Raw genomic sequence first — 19,384 nt, 5'->3', positions numbered from 1 at the left:
AACTCTTGGCCCTACTTTCCTCTGTGTTGGCCCCATTCTCATGCTGATTTTCTGTTCTTGGTGACAAGATGGCTGTGGGAGCTCCAGCCATCACATCAGAATTCCAAATAGCAGGATAGAAGAAGGGAGGGTAGGACAGGTCCACAAAAACACATCCCACTGCCACTCTTTTAAGGAGACATCACAGAAGCCCCACATGACACCTCCATTTTCATCTCACTGGCTAGAAGATAGTAACACATAGCTGTAAGGGAGGCTGACAAATGTGGTCTTCTGGCTGGTTGGCCGTATGTTTGGATATTTAAAAAAGAGGGGAGAATGGGAACCAACTAGCAGCCTACCTCTCCCGGTTTGCCGCTTAGCTGAATGAAACCTGGGGGAGGATATCAGAGAGGGAAGAGGCATTGATGAGTCCCAGGTCCTTGAGCTCATTCACAGCTGGGACATCACCCCAGGCTATTGCTCAGCCAGCAGGCAAACTCACCTTGGGCTCTCTGTCTCACTTCTTCTGGTGGAACCGACTGCTCCAGCCCCAAGTGGTTTGCTCCTTTTTGGTGGCAGCAGTTAAAGGAAAAGTGCCATCACCATTTTAGAAATCAAGGTGGGAGAAGAGAAGCTGGGACAAGGAGAGCCAGGTTCTGGCTGCAGCTCTGTGGTCAGGGGTTGACTCTCCCGCGGATGCCCGCCCTGCTCAGAGGGCCTTTCTGCCCTAGGTTGCCTCCCATCGCCTTGCAGAGTTGTGCAAAGTGATGAGCCTGGGCTTGGGGTCCAGGCTTCCTGAGGTCCACCCCAGGTTCCTTGGCTTGGTAGCTGTGGGGTGCTGGGCTGTCTCCTTTATGGCATGGGAAGAACATGCACGTGGCACATCACCACATGGCCATCTTAGTTTGTTCTGATCCTGTTGGCCACGCCTTGTTAGCTGCTAAACATTTTGGCTCTCAGCCCTCCTGAAGAACAGTAGGGTGAGGGGCAGGTCTGGATGTGGTTTCAAAGGGGACTTAGACTCATTTGCAATGTTGCAACATCTTTTATTAAGAAGAAAGGATTCATGTATTGCTGTGTAATCAAAAATTCATCTTAAAAATTTATCATACTGTGTGATTCCAATTATGTGCCTTTCTAGAAAAAGATGAAACTATAGGGACAGGAATCAAATTAGTGATTGCTTTGGGGCTGGAATGGGGGTGAAAGGGGCACAGGGGAATTTTGGGAAGTGATGGAAATATGTATTCTATTAATAAATTGTGGTGCTGTTTTTGTGACTACATACATTTGCCAAAGTTCATAGAACTCTATACCCAAAAAAGGTGAATATTACTGTATGTAAATTGTATCTCAATAAACTGGACTTTAAAAATGTGTCTTATCTATCTACCTCACTGGATTATTGTAAAGATTAAATGAAATAATGTACCCAAATCCTTATCCCTGTGCCTAGTGCGTTGTAAAGGCTCCAAAAATGGTGGCGTTGAGATCATGATCATCACATCATCACTTTGATTTTTCCTGTTTCATTTATGTAAGTAAATCAGACATGAGCCAGACTCATTTTTGACATTTAAAAAATTTGCTGCAGGTAATCTGACATAATCTCAGGACCAGCGTAACAGCGATCACCTTTTATTGACTATACTCCATGCTGAGAAGTTAACGTGCTTTATCGCTGGAGCCCTGCCTGCATCTACCATCATACTCCCATTTTACAGACCAGGAAATGAAGATGCAGGGAGATAGAGCGACTTGCCAGAAACCACATAGCCAGTAAGAGGCAGCGCTGGGTTCAGGCGCAGTCTGTGTGGCCCTGAGGTCCCCTCAGGCTCTGAGCCTAGACCCCTGCTGGGGGAGGCGCAGGGGTTAAGGACGAGCAGTTGGGAAGGGGAGCAGTTGTGGACCCAGAGAGAGGGACCTCTGGTCCAGGAGCCCTGCTTTGGGGCCGGGCTTCCCAGGACAGTGCAGTTGGCGCCTCCACCCTGGCCCTGGCCCTGGGAAGTCAGAAGGGAGAGTGCCGCTCCAGCCAGAGGGAGGCCTCAGTGCAGTGCTCTGGCCCACCCGCCTGGGAGCCTGCAGCCTGAAGTCCCAGCAGGCAGGGCTGTGAGGCTCACCTCAGCACAGGGAGCTTGGGCGGCAGCAAAAACTCAATAATCACGGTGGCCAGCGGGGCAGAGAGCGGGGCATGTCGTCCTTGACTCTTCTCGCACCCCTCCTCCCCACTGCACCCACCTGGTCCCACACTCTGTCATTCCCCCCTCCCCGACCCAGGTCAGGAATCCTTCCTCTTCAAAGCGTTGGCCACCTTCTAGCCCTCCTGGACCACGGTGTGGCCCCCAGCCAAGCCCCCTGCCCACTCTTGTTCCCTGCAAGCTCTTCACTCGCTGCACCAGGAGGAATTTTTTTTTTTTTTTTAAAGTACTTGACCACTTTTTTCTTTCTTTTATTTTATTTTTTTAAATTTTTATTTATTTATTTATTTATTTATTTATTTATTTATTTATTTATTTATTTATTTATTTATTTATTTATTTATTTATTTATGGCTGTGTTGGGTCTTCGTTTCTGTACGAGGGCTTTCTCCAGTTGCGGCAAGCGGGGGCCACTCTTCATCGCGGTGCGCGGGCCTCTCACTATCGCGGCCTCTCTTGTTGCGGAGCACAGGCTCCAGACTCGCAGGCTCAGCAATTGTGGCTCACGGGCCTAGTCGCTCCGCAGCATGTGGGATCTTCCCAGACCAGGGCCCGAACCCGCGTCCCCCGCATTGGCAGGCAGATTCTCAACCACTGCGCCACCAGGGAAGCCCTCAGGAGGAATTTTTTAAACGCAAAACTCAGGTTGTATCTCCGTCCCGCTCAGAGCCTCTCCAAGACTGCCCATTGCATTTCAAAGAAAATGCAGCCTCCATAGCTCCTGCCAACCTCCGACCTCCACTTAACTTTCGGTCCTTTGCACATGCTGTGGAATACTCTTCTTTGCGCTCCTCAGCTGCTCAGAAAAGAAGGCCCTGCCGTCTCTCAGTGGACGCTGGGTTGTATATAGTGGGTGTGTGTGTGTGTCTGTGTGTGCGTGTGTGCGCGCACGCACGGCCCCAACTAGCACACAAGAGGCTTTTGGTGACGGCCCCTCACCTTCCCCATCTCTGACACCACCACCACCGGCCAGTTAACATTTTTCAACACCAACTCATGTCACCTCCAGGCCTTTGCTTCGGCTGGCTCTTTGACCTGGAATGCCCTGCCCCACTTTTCTCCTCTCAAACACCTGTTCTTCCTTCAAGACACAGCTCAAATGCCCTTTCCTCTGGGGAGCTTCCCAATTCCCCAGGCAGAAGGGGTTGCTGCCTGTCCTGCCCTCCCATGCCCCCCAACCCCACGGTGTTCCAAAAGTTGCTTGTCATTTCCATGCTCTTCTCTGTGTCCCCACACCCAGCACGGAGCCTGACACTCGGTGCCCGCTCACAGAATGGGTCTCTGCCCCTCAGAAAGGTTGTGTTTGCAAACCTGAGCTCTGAAGCCAGGCTGGCTGTTTTTAATCTCAGATCTGTGACTCCCTACTGTGTGACCTTGAGCAAGTGACTTGACCTCTCTGAGCCTCAGTTTCCTAACCTGTGAAATGGTGGAACAATCGTGCCTGCTCCATAGGGTTACTGTGAGGACGAAGCAGGTACCATGTGAAGTGCTTAGAAGTGAACCTGGTATACAGTAAGTGCTCAACCACATTGGCGGCTTATGTATTTCTTGTACCTGGCATGGGCCTGACATGGAGTTACCTGCATTGAGCACTTGCTGAGTTAACAAGTTCTCTCTGTTTCCAGAGCTGGACAGAGGCCTCACTGAGCCCCAGATTCAGGTGGTTTGCCGCCAGATGCTGGAAGCCCTCACCTTCCTGCACGGCAAGAAGGTCATCCACCGGGATCTGAAAGCTGGCAACGTGCTGATGACGCTTGAGGGAGACATCAGGCTGGGTAAGGGGTGTCTGTGGGCGAGGCGGGAAAGCAGAGCCCTGCGCCACCTGCCTGGGGTGTCGGCCTGGCCTCTGCGGGCAGGAGGGAGCGAGTGTGGGTCTGCACTCCCACGGGATGTCGAGATCCTCCCCGGTCTTCCCCGGGCCACAGGGCCACAGTTCCCATCGTGGCTGCATCTAATCCAGCGTTCTCAACCGAGGGTGATTTTTTTCCCCCGGGGACAGTGGCAATGTCTGGAGACATCTTTGGTTGTCACAACTAAAGGTTGGGGGAGACCACTGACATCTGGCGGGTAGAGAGAGGGGTGCTCAGCACCCTACAGTGTACAGGACAGCCCCTTGCTACCAAGAGTGATCATGTCCGTAGGCCAGCAGCGCTGCAAGGAGGCACTGGCCCAACCCCTTTTGCTCTTGCTTCTGATAGGCAGAATTTGAGAGATAGTGATGGACGGAAAGACCACCCTCATCCATTCCCAGACAGAAAATAGAACATCAGGGGCATACAGTGAAACCTTACTATTTTTTTTTTATGTCTCCTCTCTGTTTTTTCTTTTCAATTGTGGTAAAATATACGTAACAAAATTTATCATCTTAACTATTTGTAAGTGTACAGTTCAGTGACATTAAGCACATTTGAATTGCTATGCAACCATCACCACCATCCATCTCCAGAACTTTTTCATCTTCCCAAACTGAAACTCTGTACCCATTAAACAGCATCTCCCCATCCCCTCTGCCCCCTGCTCCTGGCAACCACCATTCTCTCTCTCTCTCTTTTTTAAAATTTATTTTTATTTTATTTTTGGCTGCATCAGGTCTCAGTTGCGGTGCACGGGCTCTTTGTTGCAGCACGCCGCGGGCTTCTCTCTAGTTGTGGCGCGTGGGTTCCGGAGCACGTGGGCTCTGTAGTTTGCGGCATGCAGGCTCTCTAGTTGAGGCGCACGAGCTCAGTAGTTGTAGGCGCGCGGGCTTAGTTGCCCCTCGGCATGTGGGATCTAAGTCCCCTCCCCAGGGATCTAACCCACGTGCCCTGCATTGTAAGGCGGATTATTTAGCACTGGACCACCAAGGAAGTCCCCAACCACCATTCTCTTTAATGTCTCTATGAATTTGACTACTCTAGGAATCTCATATAAATGCAATAATTTGTGTTTTTGTGCCTATTTCACTTAGCATAATGTCCTCAAATTTCGTCCATGTTGTAGCATGTGTCAGAATTTCTTTATATTTTTAATAAGTTTTTTTTTTTTTTTTAGTTTATTTTTGACTGCGTTGGGTCTTCGCTGCTGCGCACGGGCTCTTCTCCAGTCGTGGCGAGCAGGGGCCACTCCCCGTTGCTGTGCGCGGGCCTCCCACCGCGGCGGCCTCTCCCGCCGCAGAGCATGGGCTCCAGGCACGTGGGCTTCAGCAGTTGCGGCCCGCGGGCTCAGCAGTTGCGGCCCGCGGGCTCCACAGTGCGCAGGCCCAGTAGTTGTGGCGCACGGACTCCAGAGCGCAGGCTCAGCAGTTGTGGCGCACGGGCTTAGCCACTCCGTGGCATGTGGGATCTTCCCGGACCAGGGCTCAAACCCGTGTCCCCTGCATTGGCAGGCGGATTCTTAACCACTGCGCCACCAGGGAAGCCCTAATGAGTTTTTTTAACCAAAATAACGCATACATGTGTCCTCTACTCCTACCATCTCCTTTCCCTGTCCCTCCCCACAAGACAATCACTTTTAACTCTTCTCATATTTACCCCTGCATAAATGCAGGGGTAAATATGAGAAGAGTTAAAAGTGATAATAAAAATAAAAATAAAAAAATAAAATATAAAAAAAAAAGATAATAAAAATAACACATATGTATCGGGTTTATGAAGCACCCTCTAGATGCCAGCCATCAGACAAGGCACTTTCTAGATGTCATTTCATTTAGTCAGCACTCCTGAGGACACTTGGGGGAGGGGAGGCGACTATACCCATCACAGGTGAGGACGCTGAGGCCCGCAATGGAATGAGATGCCCGGGATGAGTCCATGAGGGGGGAGAAGCAGCAGGGTTTGTTTGGACTTGGGTCTCCCTGACTCTAGCTGCCAGTGGACTGGCTCTGTCACAGGTGGAGGGAGGTGGTCAGGGAAGGTCCAGGTCAGGGAGAGTCTGGGGACAGAAGAGTCTTATGTGCTCTGGGGAATTCAAGGCAAACCTTCGGCTCAGCCTTCAAGAACATATCAAATGTATACCTATATCCCCTTCCTCTTGGACCTCCCTCCCACCCACCCACCCCATCCCACCCATCTAGGTCATCACAGAGTACTGAGCCGAGCTTCCTATGCTTTATGGCATGTTCCCGCTAGCTATCTGTTTTAAGCTTGGTAATGTATAGATGTCAATCCTAATCTCCCAATTCGTCCCACCCTCCTCTTCGCCGCCGTGTCCACATGCCCGTTCTCTACGTCTGTGTCTCTATTCCTGCCCTGCAAATAGGTTCATCTGTACCATTTTTCTAGGTTCCACAGATACGTGTTAATTGTACAGCAGAAACTAACACAACATTGTAAAGCATTTATACTCCAATAAAAATTTTTTTTAATTGAAAAAATATGCAAAATACTAAAAAAAGTAAAATAAATAAAGTAAAGTAAATACATACTGTAATATATAAAAAAAAGAACATATCAAATGGAGGAGACAGGACACAGACAGCCTGGGTCAGGAGCAGCCTGAGGGGCTGTCAGCACAGGGAAGCCCGGGAAGCCCTGGGTGGAGACAGGGATGGAGGGAGGGCCCCAGCAGTCTCGGGCTAAGATGTGCCCAGTGAGTGTCTCCTTCCCCTTGCTGACTTCCTCCACACACCCCTTCAATCGGGAGGGCGCTGACGTGCCGAGCTGACTCCAGAACCCCACTCGGAACCCAGCAGAAGCAGATGGGGGCATCAGCTTTCCAAATGACTTGGCAGATGCAGTTGAGAAAACCAGGAAGCCAATTAAGGAGGAAGAAAAGTTCAGGGAGAGCGCAATTACCGCTGGGCCCTGGGAGCCGTGGTGTGGATGCCTGCTGAGGCCTGATATTCTGCTTTGGAAAATCCTCCTTCCCCCTGGGGCTTGGAATCTGCCTGGTGAAGCAGTGGAGGAGGCCTGGGAGACGAGGTAGCAGTCTGTCTGCCTCTCCCTAGGTCCCTGGGACCATCTGGGGCCCCTGGAGGGGCATTATGCAACTCAGGGCTGCATAAGAGAATTGCTCAGCAGATCTTTCTCCCAAGCAGAGCTGTCACCTCGTCAGAGACAGTTTGTGTTTCTCAATGGAGTGGGAATAAATGGGAAGCAGCAGGATGAGCTGAGCAAAGCGTCGGCCCTAGACACAGACAAGCCTGGTTCAGATCCTGGCTCTGCCACTTCCGAGCTGGACAAATACATTTAACCATTCAGGCCTCAGTCTTTTCATCTGTGCAGTGGGTGTAACAACAGAACCTCCTCACAGGGTTGTGACCAGTGGGCTGAAATACAAAGTACTGTCACAGGGAGGCTCAGGGTTCTGTCCCTCTCTGCTGCTAGGCATTTTGCTTCTTCCTTCTGTTAAATGTTTACTTCTGTCTAGGATTTCAAACTTCCTCTGAGATTCATTTGATAGTTGCCAAGCAGAGCACACGTTCCAGCTCTTGGTGGCTGTGAAGCAGTTCTTCATGGCCGGTGGGAATCCATTTGTGCAGAGAGGGAAAGGAAGAGTGTCTGCCACCAGAGACAGTTCAGATATAAAGTGGGGTGAGGACTCTGAGGTCCGAAGATCTGTGCTCTTGTCCTGGACCTGCCTTTGGCCTTGGATGGGTCACCTAACCCTTTTGAACCTTACTTTCCTCAAACAGAGTGGGGTAGTAGTTCTTACCTCATGGAATTGGTATGATGATTTAATGAGACAATATATGCAAAGCATCTGTAGGTGCCCAGCCCATCAGAGAGGCCTGGCAAAGGTTGAGTTTCTTTCCTGGGCTGAGGAATGTCTCACAGTAGCTGTTGTGAGGAGGAATGTTCTTCATTCTCCAAAGAACCTGTGTTCCTCTCCCCAGAGATGCTTCTCTGAAGGTGGGAGGTGAATTTCACAACTTTTGGGGTCTTTCAAGTTCCGAGAAGAGGTCTGAACTGGCCTAAAAATCAAAGTGCCTAACACAGAGCCTGGCACATAGTAGGTGCTCAGTAAATAGTAGCGTCCAGCATTGCCATTACTTTATCAGTCCAAGTAACTACAGGATCTCTACTTCCCAAAGGCCCCCTGATATTCAGGAGGCCTGGCAGGTAGGCCTGGCAGGAACCAGTCACCTGCCTCTCACCCCCACTTGGACCCTAACCCAGAATTCCTGTTTGCTGCTGCCAGCAGGCTGGGGTCTTGGTTCTTTCATTGTGGCTGCCAGGCACTGAGCCAGTGTTTGGTATGTAACTCATTGAATCCTCACAGACAACTGATAACATTTTACAGAGGAAGGATTTGGCACCTAGAGAGGTTAATTAACTTACCCAAAGTCACACAGCTAGTAAGAGGAACAACTGGGGTTTAGACCAGTGCATCTGGTTTCAGAGCCCATGTGCTTAACCACTACCCTCCTTAGACTCTTTTGGTGGCAGGTGATAAAAACTGGTCTCATGCGACTTAAGGCAGACAGGAGGATGTGTGTATATGGTGTATGGAACCGTGCTGGGGAAGATATGCAGCTGGACATGGAGTTAGTTGGACCCTGGAGAACAATGCTGCCAGGACTGTCTCTGGTTTCTGCCTTTGTGTGCATGTTGGTTAGGCTCTCAGTCCAACCCCTCACACACAGCTTCTGGCTGGGTTTAATTTTACTTTTCCCAGCATCACTTCCTGCAGGATGAACTGAACCTCATCATTTCAAGTCTCAGAGTCAGTAATCCCAGTGAAGAGCTCTGATTGGCCCAGCGTGGCTCGGGTGCAGATCTCTGGACCAATCAAGGAGGCCCAGTAAGGAGGGCTTCTCTGATTGGCCCAGCTTGTAGTCAGTCTCTGAGAATGGAGGCGGGATCATGTAGCAGTATGGAAGTCCCCCTCGCCCTCCTGAAACAGTGGGGTTGGGGGTGGGCAAGATGGTTTTCTAGAAGGAGAAAAGATTTGGACTTGCCAGAAAAACAAATTGCTGTCCACCGTAGGCTGGCACAGCCTGCTGGAGTAATAGAGACCCAGAAGAGGGAGTGAGTGAGGCAGAAGTGGCTGGAAAGCAAGAACAAAGCACTGAATTTGCAACTGAGGTTGAGAGAGAGAGAAAATACCAGAAAAATGCAGGGTTATGGGGGAGAAGAGAGAGTTGATGAAGGCAGTGGGGTAGGAGGCCGAAGATGGAGGGGAATGAATGGGAAAGCAAAGCCCTCATTAGTGGTCATGTGTACCTGGTTGCCTAAAAAACAAAAGAAAATAAAAGTAGAAACAAAAATAGAGCAGTTCTTTCAGTCTCACAGTTGGTTGCATAATATGACCCCCATTTAATAGATGAGGAAACTGAGGCTTAGAAACAGGAAGTAGTTTGTCTCAGATCACAGTAGACTCTTCTCACTTCCCTGCCTGGCACTGTTCCCATGATGCTCCTGGGAAGGCAGATGTCCTGATAATTAAGAGAGGTCACTTGGGTGACTGGTGGAAGCCTCCCTCTTTTGAGCCCAGGCATGCCTCCGGCTGCTCTAAGGAAGGAAACCCCTGGGATTCCAGGGCTGGGGATGGGAGCCTTTGATTCTCCCGTCACCACCCCAGTTTCAGCAGGTCCCAAACCCTCTAGAGAGGGTTCACTTTTCTGTCTGCACCATGAGGGCTGTGGCTAGTGTTTGCCCACAGGGCCACTGCTGGCTGGATGGGACACTTTTGCCGTGTAAGGAGATGCAGTGTCCCTGGCTCTTTCTCACTAAATGGCAGCAGTACTGTCTTCTGTTGTGGTAACCTGACTGACCCCATTCATTTCCAAATACTTCCTGGGGCACATGGCACGACCCCTGATTGAGGCCCACCTGGAAGCTTCTCAGACACCTAGAATTCGAGTGTAAGCCCTGACCAAGCTAGATTGTGGACTCCCCTGGTGTGGGGTGGAGGGTCCAGGAGAGGAGGACAGTTGCGCAGTGGTTTGCCTTTAATTGGCATTGTCTGGGGAAAAGCTCCTCTTATCTTGGATTCTTTTGGTTGCCTTCGGTTAAGGGGACAGATGAAAGATTCTCTTATATATCTTCATACATTCTAAGTTCACTGCGTGTGTGTGTGTGTGTGTGTGTGTGTGTATAATATGTAATGCATTTTACACTGTTATGTAATTTTCTGATTATAAAAGTAATATGTGCTATTTATACATGTATAGAAAGATACGTACAATGGTATTCATTGCAACAGTATTAGTAACAGCAAGAAATCAGAAATGATCCAATTTATTCCAGTAGAGAATTACTTAAATAAGTTATGGTACTGTCATACAATGGAATCTTCTTCAGCTATTGAAAATTAAGTTGTAGAAAATGTGTAATCTCTTGTAAGGATGTATATACCTACTGTGAAGGGGGAAAAAACAAGTTGCAGAATAGTATGTTTAATCTGATTTCATTGTTAAAAGTAGCAAATACCTGAAAATGATCTATACATATAATTTTAATATATTTTTATTTACATATATGATTTTTATTTTTATAAATAAATCTGGAGCTCTATGCAGCAAACTCATAAGTGTTTATCTCTGCCAGGATTATGGAGACTTTTTATTCTGTAAATGTTTGAATTTTTGATAAGCAGTATTACCTTGGTAATAAGAAAATAAATATATGAATGAGTATATAGGTAGATAAAGTCGTATAGACAGTTAGGAATAAGACCCACAAAGAAGGAAATTAAAGTTTCTTCTAATCTTGCCAAGAGGCACTGCTTCCTTCCTGTCTTTTTTCTGAGCTCAGAAAGACCAGAGAGTGGTAGAGCACAGGCTTAGCGTCACATTTGTCCTTAGAGCTGGGTGACCATCTGCAAGCTACGTAATCTCTCTAAACTTCCTTGTCCTCATCTGTAAGATGGGGATGATAATTTTCCCTGCCCCAAAGGGTCATAGATATAAATGACATACATAGGAATATATATGCTGATGAGATGCAAAATGACATACAGAGGAAGGTAAATGATATGCATAAGCCTCTTTGTGTAGTGCTGCACACCTTATAAGTTCTCAGTAAATATTAGTTTTTATTAGATTAACATGTATTTTTTTTAAAAATTTGGATCATAGTATATATATATATATTTTTTTTTCCAGTCAGCTTTTTAAAAAAAATGAATAATATCAGATAATTCCCCATATCCTTAAATATTCCTCGGAAACATGGTTATTTAATGTTTTTCTTTCATTCCATCATGTGCACAAACCATAATTGACCTATGAAACCCCCAGAGTTGGATATTTAGGCATCTCGTGAGGTTTCTCACATTATCCTCTAACAAGCGTAGTGATGGGCATGCTTGTTCATGGGTCTGCAAGTCTCTGTCTGTAATCACACCTTTAAGAGGGAGTCTTGGAATTAGGATTGTTGGGTGTGTGCAGCGTGTCGGGTGGTGTTGATACCTGTGGCCAGTGTGCCGTTCACGCTGGGTGCGCCAGTTCACACCCCCCAGTGGAGTGTGAAGTTTTTTCACCACATCCTGGCCCCCACTGAGCTTTACTTTAAAAAAGAACAAACAAAAACAAAACCCCACAACCCTCACCCCAAACTTCACCATATGCATCTCAGCTTTTCAAACCTGCTTTTCATAAAAGCGATGCGTACTATCTATCATAAACGTTTTAAAGAATAAAAGGTGTATTCAGTAAAAAATGTAAGGCCCCCTCAGCACACTGCCCCCAGCAAAATCCCACTTCCGGGGAGGTGGTCACAATTAAGTTTGATGTGCAGCCTTTCAGACTCTTTTCGATGTTTGTGGACGTCTTTGTGTGCATGCAGTGTGCGTGGGTCATTCTTTTAAGATACAACTGGAATTCCTCCTGTTCATTCCACACAGTGCGTCGGTCTGTCAGCACCATGGTGGGGGCAGCGTGTTATGGACGCACGTCCAAGTTAGTAGGTACAAAGGCAAATTCGTTCTTTTTTTTTTTTTTTTAAATAGAAATCCATTTTTAATTTATTTATTTTATTTGTTTATTTTTGGCTGTGTTGGGTCTCCGCTGCTGCACGTGGGCCCCCTCCAGCTGCGGCGAGCAGAGGCCACTCCTTGCTGCGGTGCGCGGGCCTCCCACTGCAGTGGCCTCTCCTGTTGCGGAGCACGGGCTCCAGGCACGTGGGCTCAGTAGTTGTGGCTCATGGGCTCCGGAGCTCAAGCTCAGTAGTTGTGGCACACGGGCTCAGCCGCCCCGCGGCATGTGGGACCTTCCCGGACCAGGGCTCGAACTCGTGTCCCCTGCATTGGCAGGCGGACTCCCAACCACTGCGCCACCAGGGAAGCCCAAATTCGTTCTTTTTTAAGGGCTGCATGTTATCTCATGGTCCGGGTGAGCCCAAATTTACTGAACTATCTGCCAACCAGGCTCCAGCAGCAGCTTAGGTTTTTTTCTAATTTTTCACTCTTTTGAATAATGCTTTCAGAAGCTTCCATGTATATTTGAAATCTGTTTGGGGGGGATTTATTTCCAGAAATAGAATTGTTATCAAACATGTTTCTTAAAACCCAGTTTTGCCATTTTTTTCCGTCCGTTCATTTATTCTGTTTTTCATTTGATAGCCCTGTTGAGTGTTTCATGTGGCACATGTGGTGCTGGGATACTGCTGTGGACAAAGCAGAAATGGCCTCTTTCCATATGGAAATGATAATTTATGGAGTCCCCACCTGCCTGCTGCTTTGTCTCTGATTCTTGTTTTAAAATAGGAAAAGGGAAGGGAGGAGTGTTTTCAACAGAAGAGACTGCCTGTTGAAAATCCCAGACTGCCTTTGAATTGTCCGAGGGCAGCCATCCACCTATCGGAGGATATGGCTTATAAACTCCATTCAGGGAGCAAACGGCTGTGGCCACCGCTGCCCAGGGACAGTGTGAGGGTTCTGGGCTGCAGGGAGGGGCCGCCCCACCCTCCTGGCTGGTCCCCAGAAGGGGAAGTAGCAGCCACCCAAAAAGCTGGCAGGCGCTTGCAACAGGGAGGGCCCTGGGGACCAACTGTGTGTCATTTTGAAAGTTGGTGGTTTCTGCTTTTCCTCTCCCTTCTCCGGAAGGGACCAGTGGGCGCTGTGGTATGGGAGTGGCCAGCTCCAGCCTCCCGCCTGGAAGCCTCACCCTGGGTCTGAGAGGCAGTCAGTCTCCTGCAAAGATGTCGTGGAATGGTGTGCCAGCCATTGTTGGTGTTTACAGGATAGCCAGGCCCACGTGGGGCCCAGGCAGACCCAGCAGGAAGGAGGTGAGCCTGGCTCCCCATTCTTACCCAGGAGCCCAGTGATGGGGTGATGACTTGCCCAGGCCACAGGGTGGTCAGCAGCAGAGCTGGCTTCTCACCTGGGTTTCCTGGTTTTTGCATCTCACCCTGCAGCAGTAGCTGCTCCCACCCTGGAAGGCGACAGCCCCCCAACCCCAATAGCCAGATGGTCCCGTGAACACTGTCATCGGCTGATGGAGTAGCTGTTGTCCAGTTAGCACTGACTGGGGCTCAGAGACCAGCTTTCCTGACCATTCCCAGGAAGGGGTCTCAGTACAGCCTCGTCCTTTTCCCGACCTAAGGATCTCGAGGGTGCCAGCTCAAGTACCCATGGAATATTCACCATCATGACAGAGCATTTACCAAGAGCCGGGCTTGGAGCTGCTTGCTTTATGCGGCATTTAATTCTCACTGCAACCCTACAAAGTAGTTCTACAGTCTCACCATCCCCATGTCACTGGCGGGGAAACTGAGGGTCAGAGATTTGGTAACTATCCTGGCCCCTGCCTATTTCCCCACTTATCCAAGTCCACCCCCTTCCAGCCATGCTGCCCTGCCCCTCCTCGGCCCTCCAGCCAGCTTGCTTCCTCTGCCTGGAAATAGTTTCCCCTAGACCTTGACCTCCTGTCTAAAATAGCCGCCCATCCATCCAGAACTCTCTGCCCCTTTGCCCTGCCTTATCCCTGCATGGCCCTTCTCATTACCAGGAATCATGTGGTGTGGAGAACCTGTTTCCACCACCAGAATAATGAGCCAATGAAGGTGAGGGTTTTGGTTCATCTCTGTGCCTAGAACAGTGCCTGACCCGTGAGGGATGGTCAGTTAGTGCTTGTTGAATGAATGAATAGCCTGGTGGCACTTATCTGGACTTCCTCCAGGTCCTCCCTTCCCTGCTCTCTTGAGGTCACATCCCCCGACTGTAGACCCTCCCAGCCCCGCAACCCTAACTTTCCATCACTTTACATGGTTGTGAGTTGGTGCTTATCTGATTGCTGTCTGCCTCCACAACTAAGCTTTGAGCTGCCCGAGGGCAAGGACTTCATTTGCTTTTTCCCCACTGTATTCTCTGCCCTGGGCCTGTGTGTGGTTCCAGATGGTACCTGAATGAATAGATGAATGAACCTGGTGAAATAGAAGGGGCAAGACTGGAACCCACCTCTCTAGTGTTCAGGCCCGTCTCTCAGCATTATGCTCCCTCCTGGTTTGAAATTGTGAGTCTGATTAAAGCACCCGATCGTGGCTTCCAGACCCAGGCGGAGGCTCCCGGGGGGGTGGCCAGCAGTTATATAACAATTTTGCAGTTTCTCGAAGCCAGGCTTCAGACTGAACATCGACAGTTCTCTCAAGGTGTTGCTTCCTCCTGAGTTTAGTTTTTAATGAAGATGAAACTTGGCCCCTGAAGGCCGGAGCACTGGAGAAAATAAATTCCTCTTCGTGGCGCTGGGCTCTTCCCTTAGCAGCGGGTGTGTGAAGCAAGACCGGTGGTGGTGGATGTGTGCGTAAAGAGAAATTATATTTATTTATTTTCTGTTAGTCCTGAAAGTCATACGCGTTTCTCACAGCAAACTTCGGGAATTCAGAAAATAGAAGAAACCTCGTCTAGTCTTACCACCCACAGGCAACCATTTAAACAGGCTGGTACATTTCCTCCAATAATGCAAAATATATTTTTGCCCTTTTGTGGGGGAGGGAGTGGGGCATAATTCTGACTATACAATATACATCCTCCCCCTTTCCCATTTAATCTATATAAATATACCAATAAAATATTTTAATATTCTATTAAATATTGAAATATTGAAATATATGTTATTTTAAATTTTTAATTTATTTTTACTTCCAGTTTTATTCAGATATAATTGACATTCAGCACCGTATCAGTTTAAGGTCACAGCATAATGATTGGACTTACATATATCATGAAATGATTATCACAGTAAGTTTAGTGAACATCCATTTGTATAGTTACAAAATGAAAGAAAAAATTTTTTTCCTTGTGATGAGAACTCTTAGCATGTACTGTGTTACCAGCTTTCATATATAACACCCAGCAGTGTTAATTCTATTTGTCATGTTGTACATTACCTCCCTAGGACTTACTTATCTTATATCTGCAAGTTTGTACCTTTGACCACCTTCATCCAATTCCCCCTCCCCCGAACCCCTACACATCTGATCTATTTTTCTGTGAGTTTGTTTGTTTTGAGGTATAATTGACAACACTATGTTGATTTCTGGTGCATAGCATAGTGAGTCGATATTTCTACACATTACAAAATGATCACCATGATAAGTCTAGTTATTACCATCTATCACCACACAAAGATATTACATGATTATTGGCTATATTCCCCACACTGTACATTTCATCCCCGTGACTCATTTGTTTTGTAATGGGAAGTTTGTGCCTCTTAACCTTCTTCACCTATTATCATTATGAAATGTATGTTAAAATTTAATATTAATGTGTATAATTTAATATTAAAATATTGAATAAAGTACTTCAAAACTTTAATGACAATGAAATATTCCACTGTGTGTGTGTATCACATTTTTCTTAATCTGTTCAGTTATTTACCTTCTTTCTTACCTCTCCTAATTTCCTAGTTCATCTTGCTCTGTGTGTGTGTGTGTGTGTGTGTGTGTGTGTGTATTTAATACACCATCTTAAATTCTTTTTTTAAAAAAATATTTATTTACTGATTTATTTATTTGGCTGTGCCAGGTCTTAGTTGCGGCGTGTGGGACCTTTAGTTGTGCCATGCTAACTCTTAGTTGCGGCATGCACGTGGGTCTAGTTCCCTGACCAGGGATCGAACCTGGGCCCCCTGCATTGGGACCGTGGAGTCTTAACCACTGGACCACCAGGAGAGTCCCTTAAGTTCTTTTGGAAAAGACAGAATATATTATGTATTGCATGCAAGAAGTTTTAAAATCACTCCCTGAAAGCTAAGCAATTGTGGTTGTTTTTAACTCGTCTCTATTATGATGGCACTTTGGTGAATATCGTTACGCATAATTTTTTTTTAATATTTAAGATTACTTCGGGCTTCTCTGGTGGCGCAGTGGTTAAGAATCCGCCTGCCAATGCAGGGGACACAGGTTCGAGCCATGGGCCAGGTAGATTCCACATGCCATGGAGCAACTAAGCCCGTGCACCACAACTACTGAGCCTGCACTCTGGAGCCCGCGAGCCACAACTACTGAGCCTGTGAGCCACAACTACTGAAACTCGTACGCCTAGAGCCCGTGCTTCGCAACAAGAGAAGCCACTGCAATAAGAAGCCCGTGTGTACTGCAATGAAGAGTAGCCCCCACTGGCCGCAACTAGAGAAAGCCCACGCACAGCAACGAAGACCCAATGCAGCCAAAAATAATAAAAAATAAATAAAATAAATAATAAAAATTAAAAAAACCCGATTATTCCATTAAGTTAGATTCCTAGATTTGGAATTACTGCACCAGAAGAGTATGGATATTTGAAAGGTTCTTGCTATTTATTGCCAAACTGCTTTCCTAAAAGCCTCTTCAATTTATATTCTTTTTTTTTAAAAAAAATTATTTATTTATTTATTGGCTGTGTTGGATCTTAGCTGCGGCACCTGGGATCCATCATTGCGGCGTGCGGGCTTCTCTCTTGTTGCATCTTGCGGCATGTAGGATCTTAGTTCCTCAGCCAGGGATTGAACCCGCACCCCCTGCGTTGGAAGGTGGATTCTTAACCACTGGACCACCAGGGAAGTCCCCTTCAGTTTCTATTCTTATTAGCAAGTAGGAAAGTGCATGTCTCAATACATCTTACAGCAGTAGGTATTATTGTTTTTTAATGATCACTAGTTTGCTAGATAGAAAATGGCATCTGTTAGTTGATTTGGAACGTGTGTCTCTGAGTCCATGCCCCAGGGCTGTGGGTGGAGGAATGTCCATCCAGTACTCTATCTGAGATTCTTCCCTTGCAGCTGACTTTGGTGTGTCTGCCAAGAATCTGAAGACTCTGCAGAAACGAGATTCCTTCATAGGAACGCCTTACTGGTAAGTCGTGTAGCTTCTGGAAATGGGATGGTGGACTGAACGCTACACCTCCAACTCTCCATGGTTCCTCTGGCTGGTCTAGCGGAGAGAGGACAGAGGCAGGGGCTCCTGAGTCAGCCTACTGGGTCTGAGCCCAGATCTCCCCACTTATTAGCGCTGAGACCTTGGCCATGTTGCTCAGCTTCGTGTGCCTCAGTTTACTCACCTGTAAAATCAGGGGTATAATAGCACCTACATAATGGGCTATTGTGAGGCTTGAATGGGATGGTGCATGTAGAAAATGCTCCATTAATAAGAACTGACACCCCTGAAAAATGGTTCTTGATTGAGTGCCAGGCATAGGGCTAGGGCCATGAAGATGAACAATACAAGTTCAGTTCCTATGCTTATATGAAATCTCCCCAGACTTATCCAGTCCATTGTGTTTCCTTCTTTTCCAAAACTATTACTTTAAAAACAAGCAAACAAACAAAAAAACCTCTCTCAGTTTCATACCTAACTACTTTCTGTTTTACTTCCCATCGTGGAGTGAGTTTCCTTTCTTGCTTGCTTATTACTCACTCTTTCTTTCTCTCTCTGCCCTTTTATTCCTCTTTCTCCTTTTCTCTCCCATCCCTTCTCTATGTGCTGTTGTGTTCTCTTCACCCCCCTTCCCGCCCCCAGTTTTTCCTGGGTCCCTTCCCCACTGCTCCCACCCACCCCTTCCCCAGGACCCTGTGTTCTGGATTGTTGCTGCCATCTTGTGGTAGGAATCAGAACTGCAACAGGACTTGGGCAGTGGAGCTGCTTGGAAGGCATCTTTCTGTGAGAAAACGGTCCTAAGGAAGACAGTGGGATGGAAAGGAATGAAACTCATGACTCGGGAGTGCTGCCAACCCCCTGATGTTGGCTTGTGCTGGTCCTTGACCCTGAGTCTCTGAGAAGCGCCTGTGGAGGCCAGGGTCTGAGCCCTCTGTTGTCCCTTGGTTGGTTCAGGATGGCCCCCGAGGTGGTGATGTGTGAGACCATGAAGGACACCCCATATGACTACAAAGCTGACATCTGGTCCCTGGGCATCACTCTGATTGAGATGGCCCAGATCGAGCCCCCGCACCACGAGCTCAACCCCATGCGGGTCCTGCTCAAGATCGCCAAGTCAGACCCTCCCACGCTACTCATGCCTTCTAAGTGGTAAGTAGCCAGGAGGCCTGCCTGAGGGTGTTTGCTGGACGGCCAGCGGGCCTGGGATGCGGGTTGCCAGGGCTCTGCTGTCGCTGCTGGGCTCCACAGTTGGGGAGCAGTTGGACCTGGGGGTCTGCAGGCCTCTCTGAGCTCCCTGGACCCTCCTGGCTCTTTCCTCCCTCTGTGCTGTGGACATCGGCTCTCCATCAGGGAGACCGGGTAACCCAGATAAGCCGGATCCCACTGCAGGAATAAGAGCCCACGTGAGCCCCAGCAGCCACGTGGCACAACCCTGGGCTGGGAATTGGGGCTCGAACCCCAGCACTGCTGTGTTTCACTGTGTGTCCTCGGGCAAGTCCCTGCTCCTCTGATTTCCACATCCTCTCTGTTGGTGAGGTCTGTGACGAGAAGGGCATCTTGAAGGCCCCGTCGCCTCTGCCATTTAGCTTATAAAGGCACCCTTTGTCCTTTGAAGGGCGTGTTTGGGAAGCACGCGCCTCCCAGGAGAGTGGAGTCAGTGATGTGGGGAGTTTTCTCGGCTCTCGCCCGCTCCCAGCTTACCTGTCTGTCCTCCCAGGTCTGCGGAGTTCCGAGACTTCCTGAAGACGGCCCTGGATAAGAACCCGGAGACCCGGCCCAGTGCTGCACAGCTCCTGGAGGTGAGTGGTCCCCTCTCTCGGGTGGCCGCCTGTCCCTCTGCCCAGCCCTTCCTGTGGACAGATCACCCGTGACCTGGAAGCTGGGTTCGTCCTCCCCCAGCCCAGGCGATGGTGTGCACAACTGTTCACTCATCGGCCGACGTTCCCTGAGCACCTGCCACGGGCTGGCCCTCGTGCGGGGAGGACTGGC

At 48.4% G+C, this 19,384-nt stretch overlaps 1 protein-coding gene across 1 annotated transcript in view; it reads left to right on the top strand.

Annotated features, from left to right (window-relative positions):
- STK10 (serine/threonine kinase 10) overlaps positions 1 to 19,384 on the top strand; it is a 116,427-nt gene that overhangs the window by 52,903 nt on the left and 44,140 nt on the right. Inside the window, exons 4-7 of the mRNA XM_068536358.1 lie at positions 3,806 to 3,955; positions 17,302 to 17,374; positions 18,350 to 18,544; positions 19,113 to 19,194. Of these exons, the coding sequence (XP_068392459.1) occupies positions 3,806 to 3,955; positions 17,302 to 17,374; positions 18,350 to 18,544; positions 19,113 to 19,194 (500 nt within the window). The remainder of the gene's footprint in view (positions 1 to 3,805; positions 3,956 to 17,301; positions 17,375 to 18,349; positions 18,545 to 19,112; positions 19,195 to 19,384) is intronic.

The sequence above is a fragment of the Eschrichtius robustus genome, chromosome 2 (genome assembly GCF_028021215.1).
Source record: "Eschrichtius robustus isolate mEscRob2 chromosome 2, mEscRob2.pri, whole genome shotgun sequence".
Lineage (NCBI taxonomy): Eukaryota > Metazoa > Chordata > Mammalia > Artiodactyla > Eschrichtiidae > Eschrichtius > Eschrichtius robustus.
Note: the sequence above shows the minus strand (reverse complement) of the source record. Positions and strands in the feature narration are given on the sequence as shown.